General features: G+C 46.8%; 1 protein-coding gene across 10 annotated transcripts in view; it reads left to right on the plus strand.

Annotated features, from left to right (window-relative positions):
- The window catches only part of AGAP1 (ArfGAP with GTPase domain, ankyrin repeat and PH domain 1), a 549,508-nt gene that overhangs the window by 254,542 nt on the left and 273,392 nt on the right, over positions 1-21,574 (plus strand). For all 10 annotated transcript variants that reach the window (XM_036857335.1, XM_036857336.1, XM_036857337.1 and 7 more), the window contains 3 exons: positions 11,495-11,622; positions 13,301-13,456; positions 20,757-20,849. In XM_036857335.1, coding sequence (XP_036713230.1) covers positions 11,495-11,622; positions 13,301-13,456; positions 20,757-20,849 — 377 coding nt within the window. The remainder of the gene's footprint in view (positions 1-11,494; positions 11,623-13,300; positions 13,457-20,756; positions 20,850-21,574) is intronic.

Below are 21,574 nucleotides of genomic sequence, written 5' to 3' on the forward strand. Positions count from 1 at the left end.
ATATCACAGTGCCCCAGTCCGGAAAGCTTCGCTCTTTGAAAGATCTTTAATTTATGCTTTTGGCACATCTTTCTACATTTGAGATTAACCTAAGCTACGTCCCCTGCTTTTAAACCCTGCTGGCTTGTATTAATTGATTATCTATTCATTAAGCGGAGTCATAGTCATGAATGCTCAGTGAGCATTGAGTAGCTGGTACTCGGTCTTGTAACCTTATGCAGCACGTCAGAGGAAAGCTCTAGGGTCAGGGTGACCAGTGGCGTTCCAGCCCCTGTCCAGGTCTCCGCACCTGTCAGAGGTACCGGCTCCCGCCTCCTGGAACCTCCCTTCGCTGCTGCTCCGAGCCCACGGCCAGCAGCAGTCCCCTCACTGCTCCTGGCTTGCACGTTCTGACTCCTCGTCTTCTCCTGGCTCAGGGTCGAGCCAACGGGCACACACGCACCCTTTGCTGCTGCTTCTGCGGCCGCGTACACACCGCGGTTTTCTGTTTCATCAGGGCCTGCCCTCATCCAGTGCCGATCATTGCCAGCTCCTCGGGCAGGACACTTGGATGTGCTTTGTGCTCCTGGTCATGCTTCCAAATTTTTCCTGCTTTTTTAAAATTAAAAAAAAAAATTGAAATATAGTTGATTTACAATATTGTGTTAGTTTCAGGTGTACAGCACAGCAATTCAGTTATGCATATATATTCTTCTTCAGATTCTCTGTCCTTATACGTTATTACAAAATATCAAGTAGAGTTCCCTGTGCTATATATATAGTAGGTCCCTGTTGGTTATCTATTATATAGGAGTGTGTATCTGTTAGTCCCGAACTCCTAATTTATCCCTCCCCAATCCCCCTTTCCCCAAATTTTTCTTGCTTTTAATGATTCCTCAGTGTCTATGTAGTATATTCACAATTCATCAATATTTCCCTCTTGAAAATTATCCCCACTTTGATGTCACAAATACACGCCGCTCTTCAGGGCGCTGTTAAAGCCCCGCAGCTGGTCCTGTACCCGACACACTTGTTGAGGAAGGAGGCAGGTGCTGAACCTGAAACACTGGTGCGGAGTGAGAGGTTTGCGGGTTCTCCGCTAAGATTGCCGAGTGCTGCTTCTTGAGACCTTAGTAAAAGAAGTCCTGGAGGCTGTGTGACCATCTCTTCTGAAGGGCGCTCTCACCGCTAGCGTGTAAGGCCTCCTGGTCCCTGTTTTCCTCAGTGGTGTGGCCGGCAGGCCGGTGTGGACCCCACTGTCTCCCGCATCTGACAGGTTGCCTGGCACATACTAGCTGCTCCAAGATGTGATGAAGGAATAGATCGTGAGTGAGGGACGCCAGAGAGCAGAGGGAAGACGCCGCCCCTGACCCATGGAAGGGAAAAGCCGACTCCACGTATTAAACTTAAGACTCGTGGCAGGACCGAGAGTGTCTTGGGACCAGCCTGGGTCACTGGCATCGATGCTGCACCCTCTGGCTCATGCACGCCTGGCAGGTGTCATCCTGGCCTCACCTGTGCCCAAGGGGAGGCAGGGGAAGGAGGGGTGGAGCCCAGATGTCTCTTCCCCCCCACTGGCCCTCCTGAGAGTCACCGCTCAGGTCGGTGGTGCTCATTTCCGTTTGGAGACCCTGGAGGCCCCCTGGATCCAAGCAGCACTGACGCAAGTGTGCGCTGGGCGCCTCGGACTTGTCCGGAGCGTGAACCCATCCCTGAGGGGGGCCCTGATTCTCCAGGCGTCCACCAGGCATCGGATTTGTGCCAGATGCTGGGTGGGATCCTGTTCTTTCCTCCACACTCGGAGAGGAAAACCTGGAGCCTGCACAGTGATGGAGAGATGATGTGGTGAAGGTCTTAGATGAGGGTGCTGCTGGGGTCAGCAGGCTGGAGAAGGCACAGCAATGTGGGCGGTGCTGAGGGAGGACCAGGCAGCACGAGGGAGGGAGGGCAGAGGTACTGGAGGATCCCTCAGTGTCTGCAGATAACCTCAGAAGGTCTGGAACTGACGGTCTGCTGGACGTCCTGAAGGTGCACAGGGCCGCTGGAGCCTGCGATGCCCTCCCTGAGGGGACGCCAGGCAGAGCTGATTGGAACGCCTGCCTTCCTGCTAGCGGAGAAATGCTGACTGAAGCCCTAGAAGTCCGCGTCCAGCTCTAGAAGCGACGCGTCCAGCCCGGCCGCAGGCAAAACCAGCTGAAGGACATTTGACAATATGGTGTTGGGATATGCTGAAACTTATTTTTTTTGAGAGCAATGAATGTTCAAAGTCCTCTGCGTGTGGACGCAGGAGCCCCGTGTCCTTCGGAGGCCTAGAAGCCCAGCAGGTGGCTGGTGTCCTGGTGCCTGCTGCCCGCCAGCCCAACATCTGGGGCCGCTGGGACCCAGAGCTTCCCGTGGGCAGCTCCACTTTGGCACTTGGTTTTAAGAGAAAATTGTGCTGTGAAGAAACGCATGAAAAAGGGACGTGGGTTTCTGGCAGGATGATTTGATGTTCCCCTGACACAAAGAATAACTTTACATCAGAACTAGGTACACGTATAAAACACGTTGAATAGACCGTGTTTATTTCAGCATGAGTTTTTAAACATTTTATGTTTAAAAACTCTTGCACTTTCTCTGGGAGGAAAAGGGAAATCCAGCTGCCTGGGACATGGGAGAAATTTCCCCTCATTCTGAAATTGTGAAAATAATGTCAGCAGCCGTGACTTTGCTCCATCCTGAAGGTAACTGTTTATTACCGTCGGCATTTAAATCCCCCGATTAATAGGAGCAATTAAACAATAGCTTCATTTCCAGCAAATTAACAACCCTAATAGGTAATTGCGACATAAATGAAGATAAATTTGTTTTAATACAACGAGATAAAAAGAATACAGACAAGAACGGAATCTCAGATTAAGAATTCGGATTTCATTACTTCACTGAAAACTTGAAAGCTTCGCTAGAAGAAATTAAAGAGAATTTGGCTTTTTAACCATGGCCTGTCTTGGCCTAGAGGGTTTTTTAAAAAATATAATAGAAATGTCATATTTTGTGCTCAAGTACACAAGGTAAGGGCACAGGGGTTCTGGCAGAGCTTCTCATTAGGTTTTCATTGACAAGGAATCAAAAAACAAATGCATGGGAGAGTGTTTCCTTTTCACGCACCCTTAAATTCATTTTATGACCTGTTCAGTTACAGGGTATGTTTCCTTCCTTAATAATATTTGTTATAATTAGGAAACTATTCTGATGGTTTATAGTTTGTCTTGATGAAACGTGGAAGTGGTTAAGCCAGGCCTGTTTTTAGAATGATAAACGTGTCCATACGAAGGATGGTTTGGAAGGGGCCAAGTCGGCTTCGGAGAGGGCAGTTGGGTGATTTTAAAGGTAGTGGCCAAAAGGATGAAAGCTTTGCTAGAACAAAGATAATGAGTTTCTCCTCGCAGGTCGCCGTGCCGACAGGAAGATCTAACACACGTTAAAGAACAGGAGAGCCTGTCTTTCTGAGGTAGATCGGCATACTCAGATTTAGGAACTGAAACTTAGAATAGGTTAAATGTCCAAATCTGCTTTGAAAGTTTTTAAACTATGGGGGTTTAGCTAACACTACATCAGTGAGCTCATATACCCTTAGAATAACTCCTTTTGGTAGCTTTGAATCGTCAAATGACGTGTAATCAGCCTAGAATTCTACACCCCTTGGAAATGTTAATTATGTGTAAGGGCAGTCTGAGACATGAGAGTCTCAAAACAGAATATCAGAGAGCCAGGGTCCTGCGTATAGACCACGGCCGCTCCGTCACAGTCCCCCAAATCCCGCCCACCCTGCGCCCGCCCCCCACCCCCCATGCTTTCTTTCTCCACTGTCCAGGTAGAGATCACCTGCATCTTGCAAACCACACAGACCAGGTGTCCTTCCAACGCCTGGATCTTGTCACTGGCCCGTGAATAGCTTTGACGGCTCCTTGTTGCCTTAAGCATACAGACCAGGTGTCCTTCCAACGCCTGGATCTTGTCACTGGCCCGTGAATAGCTTTGACGACTCCCTGTTGCCTTAAGCATACAATCCACACTTTGCATATGGGATCCTTAAACATGTGTTTCCAGCTGCTTCTCCACCCCTACTTCTCCTCATGTCCTCACCCCGTCCCCATTGTTGATCCATCTGTTCATTCATTGACCCAGTTGGTGAGTGCTGGTTGCATGTCAAGTACATGTTGACCCTAGGAAGGTAAATGAAGCATCCTGTCTAGCATTTCCAGAGTCACGTGGAGGTCTGTGGAATTGGCCCATTGTCTTGGAACGTGAGCTGACTGTATTTTCCAATTGGCGGCCCAGTTTGGCAGGATCTCCACAGGTGTGTGGGCCAGGCAGGGCTGTGGGTCCCTGTGGTTCACTAATTGTCACTAAGCATCACACAACCCAAGAGGCCTTCAAGAAGACCCCTCTCCCCACTCCCCGCCTCCCTCTCTCTTTTTCGTTTTAATGGTTTTTCTGGCATAGCTTCCTCTATTCCCAAAACGTCATATGAAAACAAATCTAGGAGATGGGTATAGGATTACCAACAACACAGACTACACCCCCTTTAACGTTCATTAACTTTGAGAAAAATTCCACTTCAAACTTTTTTCTTTCCTAAGTCACAAATTCAGAACTACATAGATAATTTGGTAATTAATTTCTACTTAATTAACAAGATAGTTTAATGATCACTCAACTGTAATTTAAAACTGAGTTGAGACATTAGGGGACCTTTTATTTGTTACTGGAAAATTTACAGTCCCTGGTGGTTTTCATTTTTTATGGGGATTTGCCTGGTAAGCCCTCCAAGGTTCTAATGGAAGAGCCTTTCAATGCAAAGACAGTTAATGTTACATTTGGGTGGTAGCACCAAAAATAGAAATAAAACAATGGCATGAACCCCCAACTCAAACTGTGCTTTTAAAATATTTTTGTGGAGCAAAATTAGAGTCTCATGCTAGTTGATTTTCATTCAGTGTGTCTATTTTAAACATTTAAAATATTACTGTAACAGATTTATCATTCATACTTAAATTCCTATCTAACATTGTTTACGCAGAACTGCCACCCCATATTGGCCCCAGTGGGCTACATACAGCTTTTCCTAGTAGCTGAAGGATCATCCTCTTCCTCAGATTTGGCTTGATTCACACCAAGTTTCTATTTGGCATCTAGCTGGGACCCTACGTCATCAGTCAAGTGTACATGCTTCCACAGTGCCGTCCTGAGCTGCGGACCCCACTTCTCCCCAGGCCCCAGAGTCACCTGCTCCCCAGCGCAGCCCGAGGACGTGGGGCTCAGCTCTGCTCATTCCAGAAGGGGCCGTGCTGCTCATATGGGAGGGCTCACATAGCGGAAGCTGATGTTGTATGGGGCGTCATGATGGGGAATGTTCAAAAGCAGATCATTACAAAGCTGGTTGATGAGTTAAGTCTCCTCTGCACCCAGTGAACTGGGGCAAAAGGGACGTGAAAGGGCCGCCAGTTTGTTGCCTGATGGAGAAGCCTCTGCTCCTTCAGGACCTGCACAGGGAGAAGGTTGGGTCGTAGGAACCGAGTAAATAAGGAGTGAAGAAAGGATGGGGCGGCAGGGACCACCCAACGGAACCCTTGAGCAGTTCTCAGCGGTTCTGTCTCTGGTGAAACCTTGGAGCTATTGATGTGGGATGCAGAGGACCTTGCTACTGGCTTGGGAGCTGCATGAGGCTAGAGACCAGGTCACATGCCTCTTCCCCTGCTTCCCCTTCCTTCTCTGGGCCCATAGATGGCTCTTCAGACATTTCTGTTAATTGACTTAATTCAAGTAAATCATTTAAACTAGAGAAGATATCTTGCTGATTAAATTACTGACACTCATTGGACTTTACCAAGAATGTCATAATCGTTAATGAAATTTTTAAAAGCTTAATTTAAGTGCTTAATTGTGGACGTTACCGATGCCAGGTGGTACCACGCAAGAGGAGTGTCAAAGACACCCCCATCCTGGGGCCTCGCCCTGTAAGTAGAGATCAGGAGGCCAGGACCTGATGTGAATGATGACGTGTCTGGTTTGGGATTATTACATAATTGCTTATTGCACAATGCCTATGCACCAGGCACTAGGGATTCAGGGCTGAAAAGTAGAATTGCAGCTCTTCAGTGTGGCCCTGACTGCATGTATGTGTGCGTGTGTGCGTATGTGTGTGTGTAAATGTGCAGTGGTTCTCAGTCAAGGCCTGGGTGAAACACGGAGCTGGTTGTGTTAGCACCTTTGGTATTTGGGATGCAGGGTCTCCATAGAGGAACCTGACGGTTAGAGAGGAAGGCTTGCCTAGGAGAAGTGATGCTCGAGATACGGATTCTGAGAAGGAACTGGCCATGAAGAGAAGGGGAAGCATGTCTGGGCCATGGTGGCAACTTGTGTAACAGGATTCAGAGAGCACACGTTGTGGCATCTGCAGTGGGTTCTGTCCGGCTCGGAAGTGGGCAGTGAGCCCGGGGGCCGGCAGCAAGGCTGGAGGGGGGCCGTGTCCGGTTGGGCAGGGATCCTTGTCCTCCCTGGGGTTCGGAACCAGTTAAGGAATAAGTCCCTGGAAGATCGGATGACTACTTTTTATTGGTAAAGCTGTCCTGGGAAATGAAGCTTATCTGGGCTTCCTTCTGTGGGAACCAGAATGAGACAGACTTGCCCGTATGGTTCCAGGCAGCGTGGGAGCCCCAGACCGAAGGGATGGAGAAGGAACAGCCTGTCCCAAGCCGGCCATCACCTAAGTCACTTGTCAGTGGGTCGGACCTTCACTGGAGGGCTTGGGAAGAGGCCAGGAGTGTCCGGGTCATGGGAGCCGGGATCCATGGGAAGTAATAACAGGAGGGGAGAATCCACCCCTCCCAAGCGTGAAAGAGCCCCATTTGCTGAGAAATTTCGGTTCTGACGTCTGTCTGGTGACGGGAGTGTTTGCAGAACTGAGAGCGGGACAAGGCCTGTGCGAGTCACCTTTACGGAGGTCGCCCTGCAGTGTGTGCCTTGGGTGGCAGTGAGGAGAGGACAGCTTTGGAAGCTGCTTCAGAAACCAGCCACGGGCCGATGAGGTTTGCGGCAAGGCAGTGGCAGTGAGCGTGAACTGAAGAGAAATTCTGGTGGCAGAATCGATCTATTCTGGCTCCTCTGTCCCTGCCCTGGGGGTGCTCGGGTGGTAACAGAGTTAGAGGCGAGGCCCAGGTTGGGCCACGTGGACACTGAGGTGCATCCAGGGGCAGCTGTGGCGTTGGTTATTGGATACACGGTTCTAGAAGCAGGAAGGGCACGAAGCAAGGCTACGTATAGATTTGGGAGCCATAGGCATGGAGAGGAAAGGGCCAAAGAAGGAAGCCTAGAAGCTCCCACATTTAAAGAACTGGTGAAGGAGGCTGAGAAAGAGGTTCCAGCCAGAGGAGGAAACCCAGGAAAGTCAGCGTCATGGGAGGAGGAACCATCAGCGGTGCCTAGGGCTGCCCAGAGGCCAAGAAGGATGCGGCCTGGCCTCCAGTTGGTCACCAGCGACCTTGGCGATGGCAGGTCCAGCCAAGGGGATGGAGGCGGAAGCGGGTTGCAGTGGTCCGCAGAGCCAGGGAGAGTCTGTGAGGGGACAGGGCCAAAGGGACACAGTGCCTGTCCTGGGAGCCGTAGAGTCTGGGGCGGGTGCTTCCTTGCCAGGCGGCAGTGTTTGGAGCCGTCGTGGGGGCCGACGGAGTGTCTGAACCCCTGTTCTCCTGCCAGTCCCCCCCTGCCTTGTTTTCCTCAACTGCGAGGATTAAATGACTCAGTAGACGGGAAGTGCAGACCGCTGGCCCATCGTTCAGATGTAAGAGACAAAGAAGAGGGGGCAGAGGGTGCCCCCTAGTTACCTGGTGAGAGGTGGGCCTGATTCCCTTGGTGTGACCAGATTCGTTCTTTCTGCTCCTCCTCTAGTGCAAATGATTTGAGAAACAAAGCAGAAGCCGAAATCGGGCATTAGGCCAGGATTTAATGAGGTCTTATTTGCGAGCTATCTGAGAGTCTTATTTTTACACACTAATTAAAAGGTGCCATTTATCATCTATCCAATAGAGAATTTAAAATTTGTGGGGAAAGTAAATGTATAACTCGCTTTTCTTGTTGCTTAAGTTCGTAAATAAACTTCTTTCTAGTTGAAGAATGGAAATACGTTTATGAAAGTATACTTAAGGGTACGGCTGAAATAGAATGATCTCAGAGTCATCACCCAGGTCAGGAAGGGGCCACTGCCGGCCCCCAGGAGCCCCTCGTGCCTCTCCCAGGCACCGGCAATTTGCTTGCTTGGTTTTGAAGTTTCTACAGTGTAATTATAGATATGGTTAAAGGGGCTCGTTAAAGGGTATGTTTTATCTGTTACCCAAATAAAATTTCAAAATTGTGGAGGGAGTGAGATACATTATTCATTCATTCATTCATTTGTACTTGAAGGTATTTGAACATTTTTTGCCTTCCAGTTTTATTGAGATATAATAAAATATCTATGTAAAATAGATACAAAATTAAAGAAACAGAAGTTTTTTACCTTTGATGAGAACTCCTAGGGTTTACGCCCCTAACAACTTCCATGTATAACCTACAGCTGTGTTAACTATTGTGCGTTTATCATGCACGTTACATCCCTAGGAAGTGACTTTTAAAATGACACCAAGTACTAGTATTGCCATATCAGGTTAATGAAATTGGTGGGGTGTCTGGTAAAAGAGCAGACATTTTCCGTATCTGCCAACGACAGCATTTCAGGCTTAGGCTTAGCGCCTCGGGCAACTTTATAGGAAAGCAAGTCACCAAAATTATTCCGGAAAAACATCACACTCAATGATAAAGAGCCCAGATTCTTCTAAGTAATCTCAAGTGACTGTGTTTCTGTTTTCTCATTCGTGCATTGCCTGTATTTATATAAACTACGTGACGTATTCATTTGTGGAATGATCCAATGCAGACAAAAACTCAGTGATTATAAAAATTTCCCAGCCAGTGTAATCTGGGGTGTAAGTAATATTCATGTTCTAAGTCTCCTGACATTTAAGTGTTCCAAATATCAGGAAAAGTTGATGATCATAGTTACAGGAGAACAGTGCCTCCCTGCCCCTGGCATCCCGTGTCCCTCGAGTTGTTATTGGGGCGGGGGGCCCTTCCACTCACACAGCCCAGCCCAGCCCTGTGGCCCGCAGTGGGCCGGGGGCTTTTCACTGTGGAGGAGAAGGTGGCCCAACCTTGCAAAACAGTCCCTTTATCTCCTTTTCCTTCTTAAGTCAGATACTTCTGTTGTTCTTTATTAAGTGTCCCCCACTTTTATGGGTGATCCTGTAACTCCTAAAGCAGTCTATGTATTTTAGAACAAAATATTTGTAACTCATTTCCTTTCTTCCATGTGTGTGTAGACATAAAAATTATGGGGAAATACAACAACTAGGGTTGAAGGTTCTAGTTAAGTTTAAAAGAATGCTACCAGTTATTAGCAGTTGTGACTTCGTTTTTTTTTGTAATGAATGTGGCCAAGCCATAATGCAGTGGACAGAAGAACCGTAGTACTCAGCATGTGGTTCACGCTTTGCACAGCCCTGTCTGTTGTTCTGTGAGAGGGTTTAATGGGAAAAGGTTCTCTCTGCCCGTGAACTTGCTCATTCTAGCCTCCACGTGGGAAGGAGGGAACGTTCATTTGCATTTGGAGTTCCATAAAATGAGGATTTTAGTAACATATTTGACTTGTCTTAGAAAGTTTCTCGAATCTCCCCTTAGAGTAGAAAACACTTATAGAAAATGTCTATGAAGTTCTCCCAACAGCTTCGCCCTGTTTAATTCTGACGTTTGTGTTTTTTTCTATGAGATTTAAGGTGAAAGTCAGTATGGTCATCCAACTGAGTAGTGACTCTGAGGCCAGGAGTAGTTGAACATCAAAAAAAACCTTTTGCTCTTTTTCAGAAAAAGAAAAAAATAGAAGTAAATTGGCAGTCACCCAAACAATCATGATTTTAAGTTCATTTACTTTTGGTTTTGGGATTTCAGTTCACCTATAAGACACACGTTTTGCGGCTGTTGGAATCTGATCTTAGGTTTTAGTTTTGAGTTCACATAATGATTTTTAAAATATTCTAATGTGCATCTTCAAAGACCCCAGATCGATACACCAGTGGTTTTGAAATGACAGAGTGTTGCGATATTCCTCTGTAATTTAAACGTGATTAGCTGCTGAAGGTTATGGTCAATACACTACGGGAAGATAAATTAATTGATATCATCCTTTCAGGATGGTAAGAGGCCTATCGGAGGTGGGATGTAACTAATGAAGCTGCTTCTTCATCTCTGTGAGCCATTTTTTATATATTGCATTTTCACTTAATCATATTTATACTATCATTCATTTACATGAAAGCCATAAGCTGTGGACAAACCAGTTCCTTACTAAAATTATGTTCATTTGGAAAAGAAATTATCTGCGGACACTGTGTGTGTTCCTTCTACAACATAAGCTATTGCTGGGGACAGTGGTGTGTTTCCTTTGCGTGGGTATTTTTAAAATCAGCAACCTCTCTGGGCAGAGATAAGGATTGAATATCATTGAACTTAATTACAGCTATTCCCCGAAGACGCACATCTAGTCAAATAAAAGCTGTAGTTATTCTCCTGTAGTGACACCTATTGGTGTAGGAAGAGTTTTCTAATCGTTGACTTCCTTTCCAGTTAAATCCAATATGCCTTATCAGCCAGCCTATTTGCCAAGAGAAGTTGTGGCTGGTTGAATTTAGATTTGTATTGATTAAGATAAACTCCCAATGTGTGTAGCCATATATTTAAATTAAAAAAGTCTTTGACATAATTACATGTCCTTGAATATAATTCTATGCAGTAGCCTGTAGAGTTAAGAGTAATTCTTTAGGCTATGCAAAAAAATAGATTTTTGATTTTCCAAAGGGTTTGGTTTAAATTACCCTGTCTTATTTGGGATTACTTTTGCTGCAAGTAACTGGGGGGAAAGTCCTATTATTAGAATAATTTAAACAAGATAGGTGTGTATTTTTGTGCTTTACATATAAAGCGTCTGAGATTTGCACAGGGCTGCCGAGCCAGAGGCCTAGCCCCTAGAAGGGGCTTGTGTCCCACCAAGTGTGGCTTCCTTCTGCAAGATCGCTTCCAGAGCTACAGCCAACACAGGTGCTTTTTACACAGCAAGAAGGAAAAAGACATAAGGAAGAAATGAGCCAGGGGCAGCCCTCTCAAAGGTGTTTCCTGGACGCCGCCATGTGACCCTCCTGCTGCCATCCCATCGGCCAGAGCTTGCTTGCATGGCCACGTTTAGCTGGGGTGCAGGGGGATGGACCGGAGAAAGCTCCAGCAAATGTCATATCTATTCTGGTAGTCCTGTGCCCAACTAAAAATCAGGAATTCTGTTACCGCGGATGAAGGGAATAGTGGATAACGGAGACAGCCCTCGGTCTCTGCCACATTCCCTCTGTTTGGAAACCAGCCTCACGTAGACTTCTTCTGTCTTCCTGTCCGCTAGTTGCCCAGAAGATCGTTGCCACGAGGAAGAAGCAGCAGCTGTCCATCGGGCCCTGCAAGTCCCTACCCAACTCTCCGAGCCACTCGTCTGTCTGTTCCGCACAGGTGTCTGCCGTGCACATCAGCCAGGTATGTTGGTCCCGTGAGAGGTTGGACTGAAAAGCAGGTCAGAACCCAGGAGGACACACCTGCCAAATAGTGTTCTCAGCCAGCTCCAAGGTGGATTTTTTTTTTTTTCTTTTCAATTTTATAAATAACAGCATGTCAGTAATTGACTTAACATCTCCTTCAGAAACTGCTGTGGCCAAGCGGTTTTTATGGGAATCATTCTTTAATATTCCCCATCTTCACGCTGCCTGTGTTATGAGGCATGCTGGCTGGAGTGGAGGTGCGGGGTATGCACTGCCGTCTCTGCTGTTGATTTAAATGACCCCACGTTGGTCCTCATTCTTGTCTGCTTGTAGGTTGAGCAGTTGTGGGTGAATCTCAGTAGCTAATCCCACAATATGCTTCAATATGGTAGCAGCCCTCAGTTATAATTCCCGTCTCCCTTAGGCCTTATGGAAACTAGTATCTTTCCATTGCAACATTTTGCTATTTACTTGGGAACAAACAATATAACTGTCACTTTGAAGAACCTAACCAAAAACCCAGTAAGGAACTGTTGGCTTATTTTTTTGCCTGCCCCTGTGTCTTCGGTTAACATTTCTTAGGCGGGTGTCATATTGGCACTCTTTAAAGAGATGTAGCGAGAAGGTTTGGTATCGTGCTTTTGGTAGCTTGAAGAGTCAGGAAGTGTGTTTACAGTGGGGTCCTGTGAAGGCACGCTCAAGGATGTTAAATCCCACTCCAGGCATCTGTTAATTCTCTCTGAATCTTGAAGTATCTTCCAGAAGCATTCACATTTCCAAGAGGTCATTTTCTTTTTTTTTTTTTTAAAATGAATTTTTATTGGAGTCTAGTTCATTTACAATGTTGTGTTAGTTTCAGGTGTACAGTAAAGTGAATCAGTTACACATATACATCTATCCACTCTTTTTTAGATTCTTTTCCCATATAGGTCATTACAGAGTACTGAGAAGAGTTCCCTGTGCTATACAGTAGGTTCATATTAGTTATCTATTTTTATATATAGTAGTGTGTATATGTCAGTCCCAATCTCCCAATTTATCCCTTCAAGAGGTCATTTTCAAAATGTGAGTTTTGGTTCTACTGGGCAAAATCGCACTCTTTCTCCTTCTAATCTGGAGCAGTGAAGGGACTGTAGAAACCACTTAGTTCAACCAACCCCTTCCCTTTTCAGAGGAAATAGAAAATAATGACATTTTAACTCTCAGATTTTTTAACATCTTTACTGGAGTATAATTGCTTTACAATGGTGTGTTAGTTTCTGCTGTATAACACAGTGAATCAGCTATACATATACATATATCCCCAGATCTCCTCCCTCTTCCGTCTCCCTCCCTCCCTCCCACCCTCCCGATCCCACCCCTCTAGGTGGTCACAAAGCACCGAGCTGATCTCCCTGTGCAATGCGGCTGCTTCCCACTAGCTCTCTGTTTTACACTTGGTAGTGTATAAGATCAAACGATGGAGACTTCTCTGTCTTCGGTCACTTTTCTTAGACAGAACGAGGCCGAGCTGATCGGTCTGTTCTAGGATGAACCGTGCCTGCTTGCTGCTGGTCCCGCCGGCCGGGCCGCGCCTCCGTGCAGCTTGCTGGCTTGTGGGTTATGACCCCACGCAGGTGGCGGGGTAGGCTCCTGCAGCGTGTCACTAACAGAACCTTGGCTTTCAATCATTACAGACAAGTAACGGAGGCGGGAGTCTGAGCGACTATTCCTCCTCTGTCCCGTCCACGCCAAGCACCAGCCAGAAGGAGCTGCGCATCGACGTACCGCCCGCGGCCAACACGCCCACGCCCGTCCGCAAGCAGTCCAAGCGCCGGTCCAACCTCTTCACCGTGAGTGTCCCGCCGGGGGGCCGGGGGCGGGGGGAGATCGGAGCGTGGTTCCTGCTCACCTAGCGGTCCTCTGGCCGCCAGGTGGCTCAACGACAGGTGTAGCATCCAAACCGAATTAACGAGAAGAGCGCTGAGTTCTGTGGAAGTCTCAGAAAATTATAGGATGCCGAGACGCAGATGTTGAGCAAAGTGGGACTTCCTCAGTTGCAGGGAATGTGTCAGAAATGAAGAGCAAGGAGTTTGTATAAAGGTCTCTGTTATCTTGTGCCTTTCTTGGTCTCTAGCTTAAAGACTTGTCACATTAGATACCTGGAGGTGACAGACTCTGCCAGAATTCCCCAAACGTGTGCATCAAGCCTTTCAGATGAGATGTATAAAGCCGTATCAATGCACAGACCCCCTTCTCCTCAGGCTGGAGCACTGAGGACTTAGCTCAGGGTCTTTAGCGGCTCACGGACAGAAGCCAGTCCACTTGGACTTTTCTTCAGAACCATCTGCGGAGCATTTTAAAACTCTACATCAGCTCTCAGGGCTCAGGTTTACGAACTCAGAATCTGTGCGTGGGGCCCAGGCGTGTGTAGTTTTTAAAAGTTCCCTGGGCAGTTGGGATGCAGAGAACCCCTGAACTACAGAGGACATGAAAGTGCTGCTGCCCTGTCCCTTCCCTTACACACAGCAGACATTACCAGTCAATCATGGAAGGCTTTGCAGTGGAGCCCAGAACTCTGGGCACAGAACTCCAGGCAGAGCTGCTACTGCCGTGTGACTGGAGTCATTTGATTTGAGAAGAACACTTTCCCTCCTGGAACTAGGTCTGTGCATTACAAGTGTATGCTTTCAAAGCAGGGGTTCTCAACCAGGCGGTCTTGCACTCCCAGAAATTTGGCCATTTCTGGAGAAAGTTTGAATTGTCTCCGCTCGGGGGTGGGAGTGGGTGTGGACCACTAGATGCAGACATCTAGTCTGCATAGCAACCATGGAGCTGCTGAACATCCTGCGATGCACAGGCCAGCCCCACAACAAAGAGGTCTCCAGCCGCCAGTGTCAGGGTGCCCTGTTGTAAGCCATTTGACTTCTCCTCTTGGTTGATTATTGCTGACTTAGATGCAAAGAAGTTCAGTATTTCCTGGCTTAAACTGAAGGAAGATTCTGCAGGGGTGGCCACAAGTCTCTTATCTGACCCACTGCCCTTACCTGGAGATGGCGTTCTTTCTTTCTTTTTTTTTTTTTCCTTTGGCGGCACTGCGAGGCTTGTGGGATCTTAGTTCCCCCACCAGGGATTGAACCCGGGCCCTCGGCAGTGAAAGCATGGAGTCCTAACCACTGGCCCGCCAGGGAGTTCCCTGAAGATGGCGTTCTTGATGGTGAACGAGGCTACCAAGTACGATAGATCCCCCCGTCCCTTTCCCACCACATTCGTAATAGTTTTCCCATCAGATAAGTCTTTAGTGCCAAGGTCTACTGCCAACAGCGAACACCCCCTCCTCACAACTCTCCCCTTCCCTTTGCTCTTTGCCCTGTGCCATGTGAGTTCTGGCAGACGCTGCTATTGGAGGGCCAGAGTGAGCATCAGACAGGCTCAGACCCTGTCCTGCGCTGCCAGCGGCTGTTGGACCTTGGGCAACTTACTTAATCTCTCTGAGCTGGAAACAATGGTATTTGTGGCGAGGCTGCTAAGAAGATTCCCTGTAGGGGCGAAGAGTCTCTGTGGCCTCGCTTTCATTTTTATCTCACCACCACTAACGTTATGGAATGATTTCTCTTAATGCATAAGCAAAAGTAGTTGTAGAGGGCTTCCCTGGTGGCGCAGTGGTTAAGAACCCGCCTGCCAATGCAGGGGACACGGGTTCGAGCCCTGGTCCGGGAAGATCCCACATGCCGCGGAGCAGCTAAGCCCGTGTGCCGCAACTACTGAGCCCACGAGCCACAACTGCTGAAGACTGTGCACCTAGAGCCCGTGCTCCGCAACAAGAAAGGCCACCGCGATGAGAAGCCCACACACCGCAACGAAGAGTAGCCTCCGCTCACCGCAACTAGAGAAAGCCTGTGCACGACAGCAAAGACCCAACGCATACAAAAATAAATTAATTTAAAAAAAAAAAAAGGAAAGTAGTTGTAGGGCTGTGTAATAGATTGGGAGGGAGGTAATTAGGTGTCTGCTAAATACAGGTGAATATCTGATATGCGTAAATCTGTACATGAATAAGATGCTTTACTGTGGAATTTCTTCAGACATACTGAGAATAACAGCAGTCACCTAAGCAGCACTTCTGGCTTATCCAACACCTGTAACACTTCTGTACACCCAGGTGGGGTCTTCCAGTTGAGAAGGTGTCACCTCACAGAACAGGCTCAGTGGACCTGAGAAGCCCATTGCCGAAGATGCGGAGAGACTGGGCCGAGAGCAGGACACCAGCGTAGTGGGGAGGAGCGGGGGCTCTCGAACGTGGACCAGAGTATCTTCTGTATCTTTGCCGCTCCTTCTAGGGTGTGGCGGGAAGGGGAAACACCCAGGCTCATGACACCTTCTAAGGGGCACCTTTCCTGGCCACTGGCTTTGGTTTCTGTTCAAGGTGAGAGGTGAGCACCGGGAAGTCTCTTTAAAATGGGGCTGCTCTGACACGTGCCCATCCCCATCCCCACCCTTTATAAGGGCAGCCCTGGGGTTGGAATGTGCCAGAAAATAGTGTCCCGGACCCTGCCCACTGGGTAACTGACAAAGGAGACAAGTTTAAGGCAGGAAGAAGCAAAGGAACCGTAACTCGGGTAATAAACGTCCCCTTCCCCTCTGCTGTCTGCGCAGCTGGGTTCTGTTTTCTATCAGGAGTAGTGTGATGGGAGCTAACCCACGTTCAAGCGGAAGCGGATTAGAGACCGGGGGGCTCTGCCCGCCCGGAGGAGAGCGGAGACTGGCGCGAGGGGGCACCCTCCCTGCTGCTGGAGCGGCGCACACGTACGCACTGCCGCCGCGTCCAGGTACCCGGGCAGAGGCCAGGGGCCCGGCTGTCCAGGCCGCGTGGGGCAGTGCCAGAGCCAATAAGAACTCATCCTTGTGGTGGCTGAAAATCCTCATTTATTATGTCATAATTAACGTAGCTAGTGATGCGGGGGCCTGCCTGTGACCCTGTGCGGGATCAGTGCTTGATCTCTTCAAGTGCTGGAAAATGGTCTGAGAGTAAATACACCCTTTTAGAAATGGAATCCGGCTGCTGGGCTGTCAATAGCGGGAACAGGAATCAGGTCATGGAAGAAGCTAACTTCACGGCGGGTTTGCATCACGGCGTTTAAGGAAAAGACGGCTGAGATCCTGTGTCTTCGTCATTACTGGGTTTGACATTGAACAAGACGATGATGGCGATGGTGGTGGCGCCGGGTGGGTGGTGTAGGTTGAAGATCTTAGAAGTGTCAACTCCACTAGATGTCAGTGTCATCCAAGGAATGACAAGAAGCAAATTAATTTTGAGATTGCAGCCACTTAGGACACTAAATTCTCCTTGTTACCGGTTTGCATCTATTCTTAAACATGTAAAATTTCATAGACTCTTCATCCCTGGCGATTATTGGTAATTACTGGCTTAAATTGGCAAAAGTGTATTTATTGAAAAGCATGTATTAGGAGGACAGAAGTGCCATATGCCGAACAATCCTAGTGAATAAAAATCCACGCAGGCTGGGACGGTAATGCCCAGATGAGGGAGCATTGTCCTCCGTATTTATTAGACCCTCGTAAAGAGGCCAGAGTTAATTAAGTAGTACACACACCAGTTTTCAAATAACGTGCTTATGAATTGTATAAACTTCGGATCTGATGACCTGTAAATGTACCACTCTGGGCTAACATTCTTCAGTCCCAGATGTTTCTGTTGGCATATACACATGTGCAGAAATAAGCAAAAATCTTAAGCAAAAATAAATCACATGCACCTTTTACAAAATAGTAGAAACTTAAAAAAGTCTCTCCTGTAGTAGCAAATTATGTGCTATATTGGCGGTAGGAACAGTACTTCACTGATAAAAAAGCTAAATTATATCCTATCTTGCTTATTTCTTTGAGAAAAAATCATTGTTTTGAGAAAAGAAATATTCAGAGGCTATCTCCATTCACTTCCTCGTTCTGTAATATTGGCACTTAGGATGATTAGTTTAGTAGCCCTAATTTACATGTGGTTCAAATGTTTTATTAGGAAATATTTTCAAACATATAGGAATTTAAAAAAACACATGCATGTACTCACCGTGCAACTCAGCAAATACAAGCATTTTTCTGCCACTGCTGTGGTTACTTCTTCTAGAAATAACCCGGTCACAGATAAACTGTGCCCCTCCAGAATACATCCCACTGACCCCCGGTCCAGGGATCGGCATTCACTTGGATTTGGTGTCTTATCTGTATCCATGTCTTAACCTCATTCTAGTACGTGTCCACAATTGTACGTTGCTTTGCCTGTTTTCAAGCTTTATAATCCTGGTGTCACTTAACATGGTATTTTTTAAAGCTTACCATATAATGCCAACACCCCGAAACAGAGCCAAGCATATCCAGTAACCTAAAATTGTGAAAAGGCATAGCCCAGCTCATAGAGACGCTCTGTAAAAATAAGGCAGCAAAATTGATAGTCTAAATAGACCTGTTTGAATGGTATTTTGTCTTCTGTAGAGAAGGGGAGCGTGGATCCTATTATATGTGCTCCAGCAGCCTTCGACTTACTCATCAGTTAAAAAGGGGAAAGCAGGTTTCTGTTTAATAGTGAGGGCTCCTGTCAGCGAAGCTGCCTGTCCTTGTAAGCAGGCAGCTGATGAGGTGCCCCTTCACAGCTTCTTTTATCACCTGGGGGAAAGTTAAACATTCCTCTAAAGAAGGAGATGGTAATGAGAGTTATCCTAGCCTTTCTTTCCTCCGTGTTCACTGTTTGCGGAGGCTACACGGTCACTCTTCCGGCTCCCCCCCGACCCTCTGTGATGGGTGTGATAAATTCCCGTTAGGTTTCTGGTTGTGTGTCAGGCTGGACGCCTTGCACCCTCACTCCTGACCCAGGCAGCGGTACCCAGAGAGACTTCGGATCTGATGATTTCACGGAGCCATTTCAACTAGAACGTAAGGACGTGGGTGATGTAGTCTCAGAGTTGGCAGAAACATCAGGAGACCTTACTGGGAATTTGTACGTGCTGCGGTGTCTTATGTCCAACGGGTTTGTTTCAGTTTCGTTGTTGGATTTCAGTTTTATGATGTATATCACAGCCTGTTGTACCAAAAGTCACTGTAAGACAGTGATACAGCAAACCCTTTTGCCTAACAAATAACCACTGGTCTGTCTTGAAATTTTAGTTTTATGACTGTCTCCACCAACGTGTTGGAGCCATAGGGAATTTCTGTTACTCTTTGGCGGTGAAGTCTTACCTCAGTTTCGTCCTCCTTCATCTCAAGGAGTGCTATCAAACACGGAGCTTAGTTCATAATCCTGCTTCGCGTGGAATCTGGAAATTCTGCTCTGACGACAGAGTGGCTGTGAGGACAGATGTGCTGCCTTGAGGAGGATGTTAATTTTTTTAATGTTTGTTTTGTTAATTATTCTGGTTAATAGAGAATAATGATTTCCAGATTTAGAAATTTAGAATTCATAGAATTCTGAAAGTACCATTAATGGTCTCTGTTGATTTAAAACAATTTTAAAAGTCATCGCCATGAGCTTTGAATCTCACTTTACAAATAGTAACCTCAAATTCCAGCTTTCTTATGAACTGAGATGTAGGGAAAAGAGAATTTAAGGCTGTTATGTAGCTCTTACCACAGATTATTAATTAAAGAGTTAATTAAAGAGAAAAGTGAGCCCGCAACTCTTAACTAAAATTCATGACAAGGAATTGATAAATCTCTATTTCTTTCCTAGCCCAAAGGTTAAATGTCATGTTTTATGTTCTTCTGCAACTTTCTATTGGTTGCTTGTTTCATTTCCTGGTACTTCATTCCAGGCTTCTAGCATCCTAAAGAAAAAAAGCACACGCGGCCTGGCACTTAGTAGGTGTTCAGTAAATAAATGTCGGCTTCTTAGCGTCATCGAAGAAGCCTGTCTTCTAAGGAGCCCGTGTGCCCCTTGCAGTCCCACATCCGGGTTTACGTCGTGGGGACTTCTCTCCCTTATGCCCTACGACATCACCCCCTTTAATATTTAAAAAAAAAAAAAAAATCAGCGGCTCCATCTCACACCCTTTAAAACTGGATTTCATTAGCTTCTCACTGCCGCCCTGGACACCACAAAGTCTGTTCATTTCATATATCATCCCAGATTTGAAAAGCACATGAAAATGTTTCTCCATTTTCAATATTGCGTGAGTAATGTTCCCATTGAAAAGTAATGGAGTGGAGTTGTCACTTGTCAGCACAGTTATTAAGGAGGACGAATCTTAGATCTTTCTCTCATAATAAAATAAATCTGTCAGAAAATCATTGTGCTCACACTTTCTCATGCCACCAAGAGATGGAGACTTAGCCGTGGTGCTCCTTCAGTGTCCCCAAGTCACCGTATGCTGGGGTTGTGGCTTCTGAACTGGGGTGACCACTGCCGCCCTCCCCGCCGATCGCCCGCTCCTGGGCGGTGCACGTACCTCAACAATATGGCCAGGGAAACTGTTCAGGAACTTGGCAAACAAAGCCACTCATTTTTCCCCAGAGTACTGATGTTTTGCCCCAAAAGGTATTTTCAACTTTTTTCCCTTTGTTATTTTTTGTGGTATCTTAAACTAGTTTTAACTTTGAATTTGCTCTTTTCTAGCTATCCAGAAGCCATCAAAAGGAACATTAATGGCACCTTGCTACAAATTAAGGGTGTCCCTTTGAATTGCACAGCTGAAACGTTAATAGAATTTTTAAATCCTTCAGATGTTAATTAAATATATACATTTATGTCATAGGTTTCCCAAACAAGCAGCGAGGAATCCTCTCTTCCTCGGCTGGATTAACTGCAGCTTTAGAATGTGTTTTCCCGTTGGGCGTTACTTTCCTGTATGGTCCATTGGTTTCTAGTAATTGAATTTTGAACTCTTTACAAAAGAATTAAAAGATAATTTTGCAGTGGAAAAGTAGGAAGAAGAGTTTAGAAAACTCCCTGTAACGTGATGGCTCGGTGGAGATGGATGCCCCAGCAGTCTGCTCCTGGGTTGTGTGTGCGCACGTGGGTACACACATAGCTCATCCAGGGCTTCTGGGCGTGTGTTTTGCAGAAACCGTGCAGATGGGGGCTCACCTCCACGATCTGTGAACCGCAGCCCTTCCCCAAATGCTAACTTTATTTTTACTTTGCAGTCTCGGAAAGGGAGTGACCCAGACAAAGAGAAAAAAGGCCTGGAGAGCCGGGCGGACAGCATCGGGAGCGGTCGAGCCATCCCAATTAAACAGGTATGCCGTTTCCCCCTTCCGGTCCCTGTAGCTGGAGACACACCCCGGGTCTCTGCTCGCTGTGATGCTGGCTCGTGCGCCAAGGTTTGTTTGATGTGCTCTGTTGATGAATGTAGAAGTCACTCACTTGACATCGATTAGAAGAGGTTCCTGTGTGTATTAAAATAGGATCATTAGAATAAGAAGAGGGAAATGTGACAACAGATCTAATGAAGTGCAGTCTGCCCGCCTGCATATGGAGCGTGTTTGGAGGCTGCACTGGCTTCAAAGGCTGCCTTTGTAGCTCGGCTTTGATTGGGCCTCTGGCCGCCAGTCGACGGGGTGAATCAGATCGCCGTACAAGAGCCCCTTGTGATCACAGGAGTAGCCCGACGTGGCCCTAATTTGCTCTCGCAGACGGACATCTGAACACTGTTTCAGGCTGGTTTGTAACAACGAGGCAATTAGTTGTGATAATCATAGCTGGTGTGTCAGCTGTGCGCTCTTGTTTGTAATTTGCTAATGAAGGAATTGTAACTTTGATTAGGTTCAGTTTCATTTAGATCTTATTATATAAGGGAACATTTACAGCTGTAATGCGGGGCCTTAATTAAACTTCCTCATTACACAACAGGACTCGAATGCAGGCATTTGTTTTGGCCTATGTTGCTAGCCTGGAATCGTTTTTCATTAGCCCAGAAGCCGGGTACCAAATTACTTCATGTCTCAAGTAAAACGGGAATTCA

This window comes from Balaenoptera musculus, chromosome 7 (genome assembly GCF_009873245.2).
Source record: "Balaenoptera musculus isolate JJ_BM4_2016_0621 chromosome 7, mBalMus1.pri.v3, whole genome shotgun sequence".
NCBI lineage: Eukaryota > Metazoa > Chordata > Mammalia > Artiodactyla > Balaenopteridae > Balaenoptera > Balaenoptera musculus.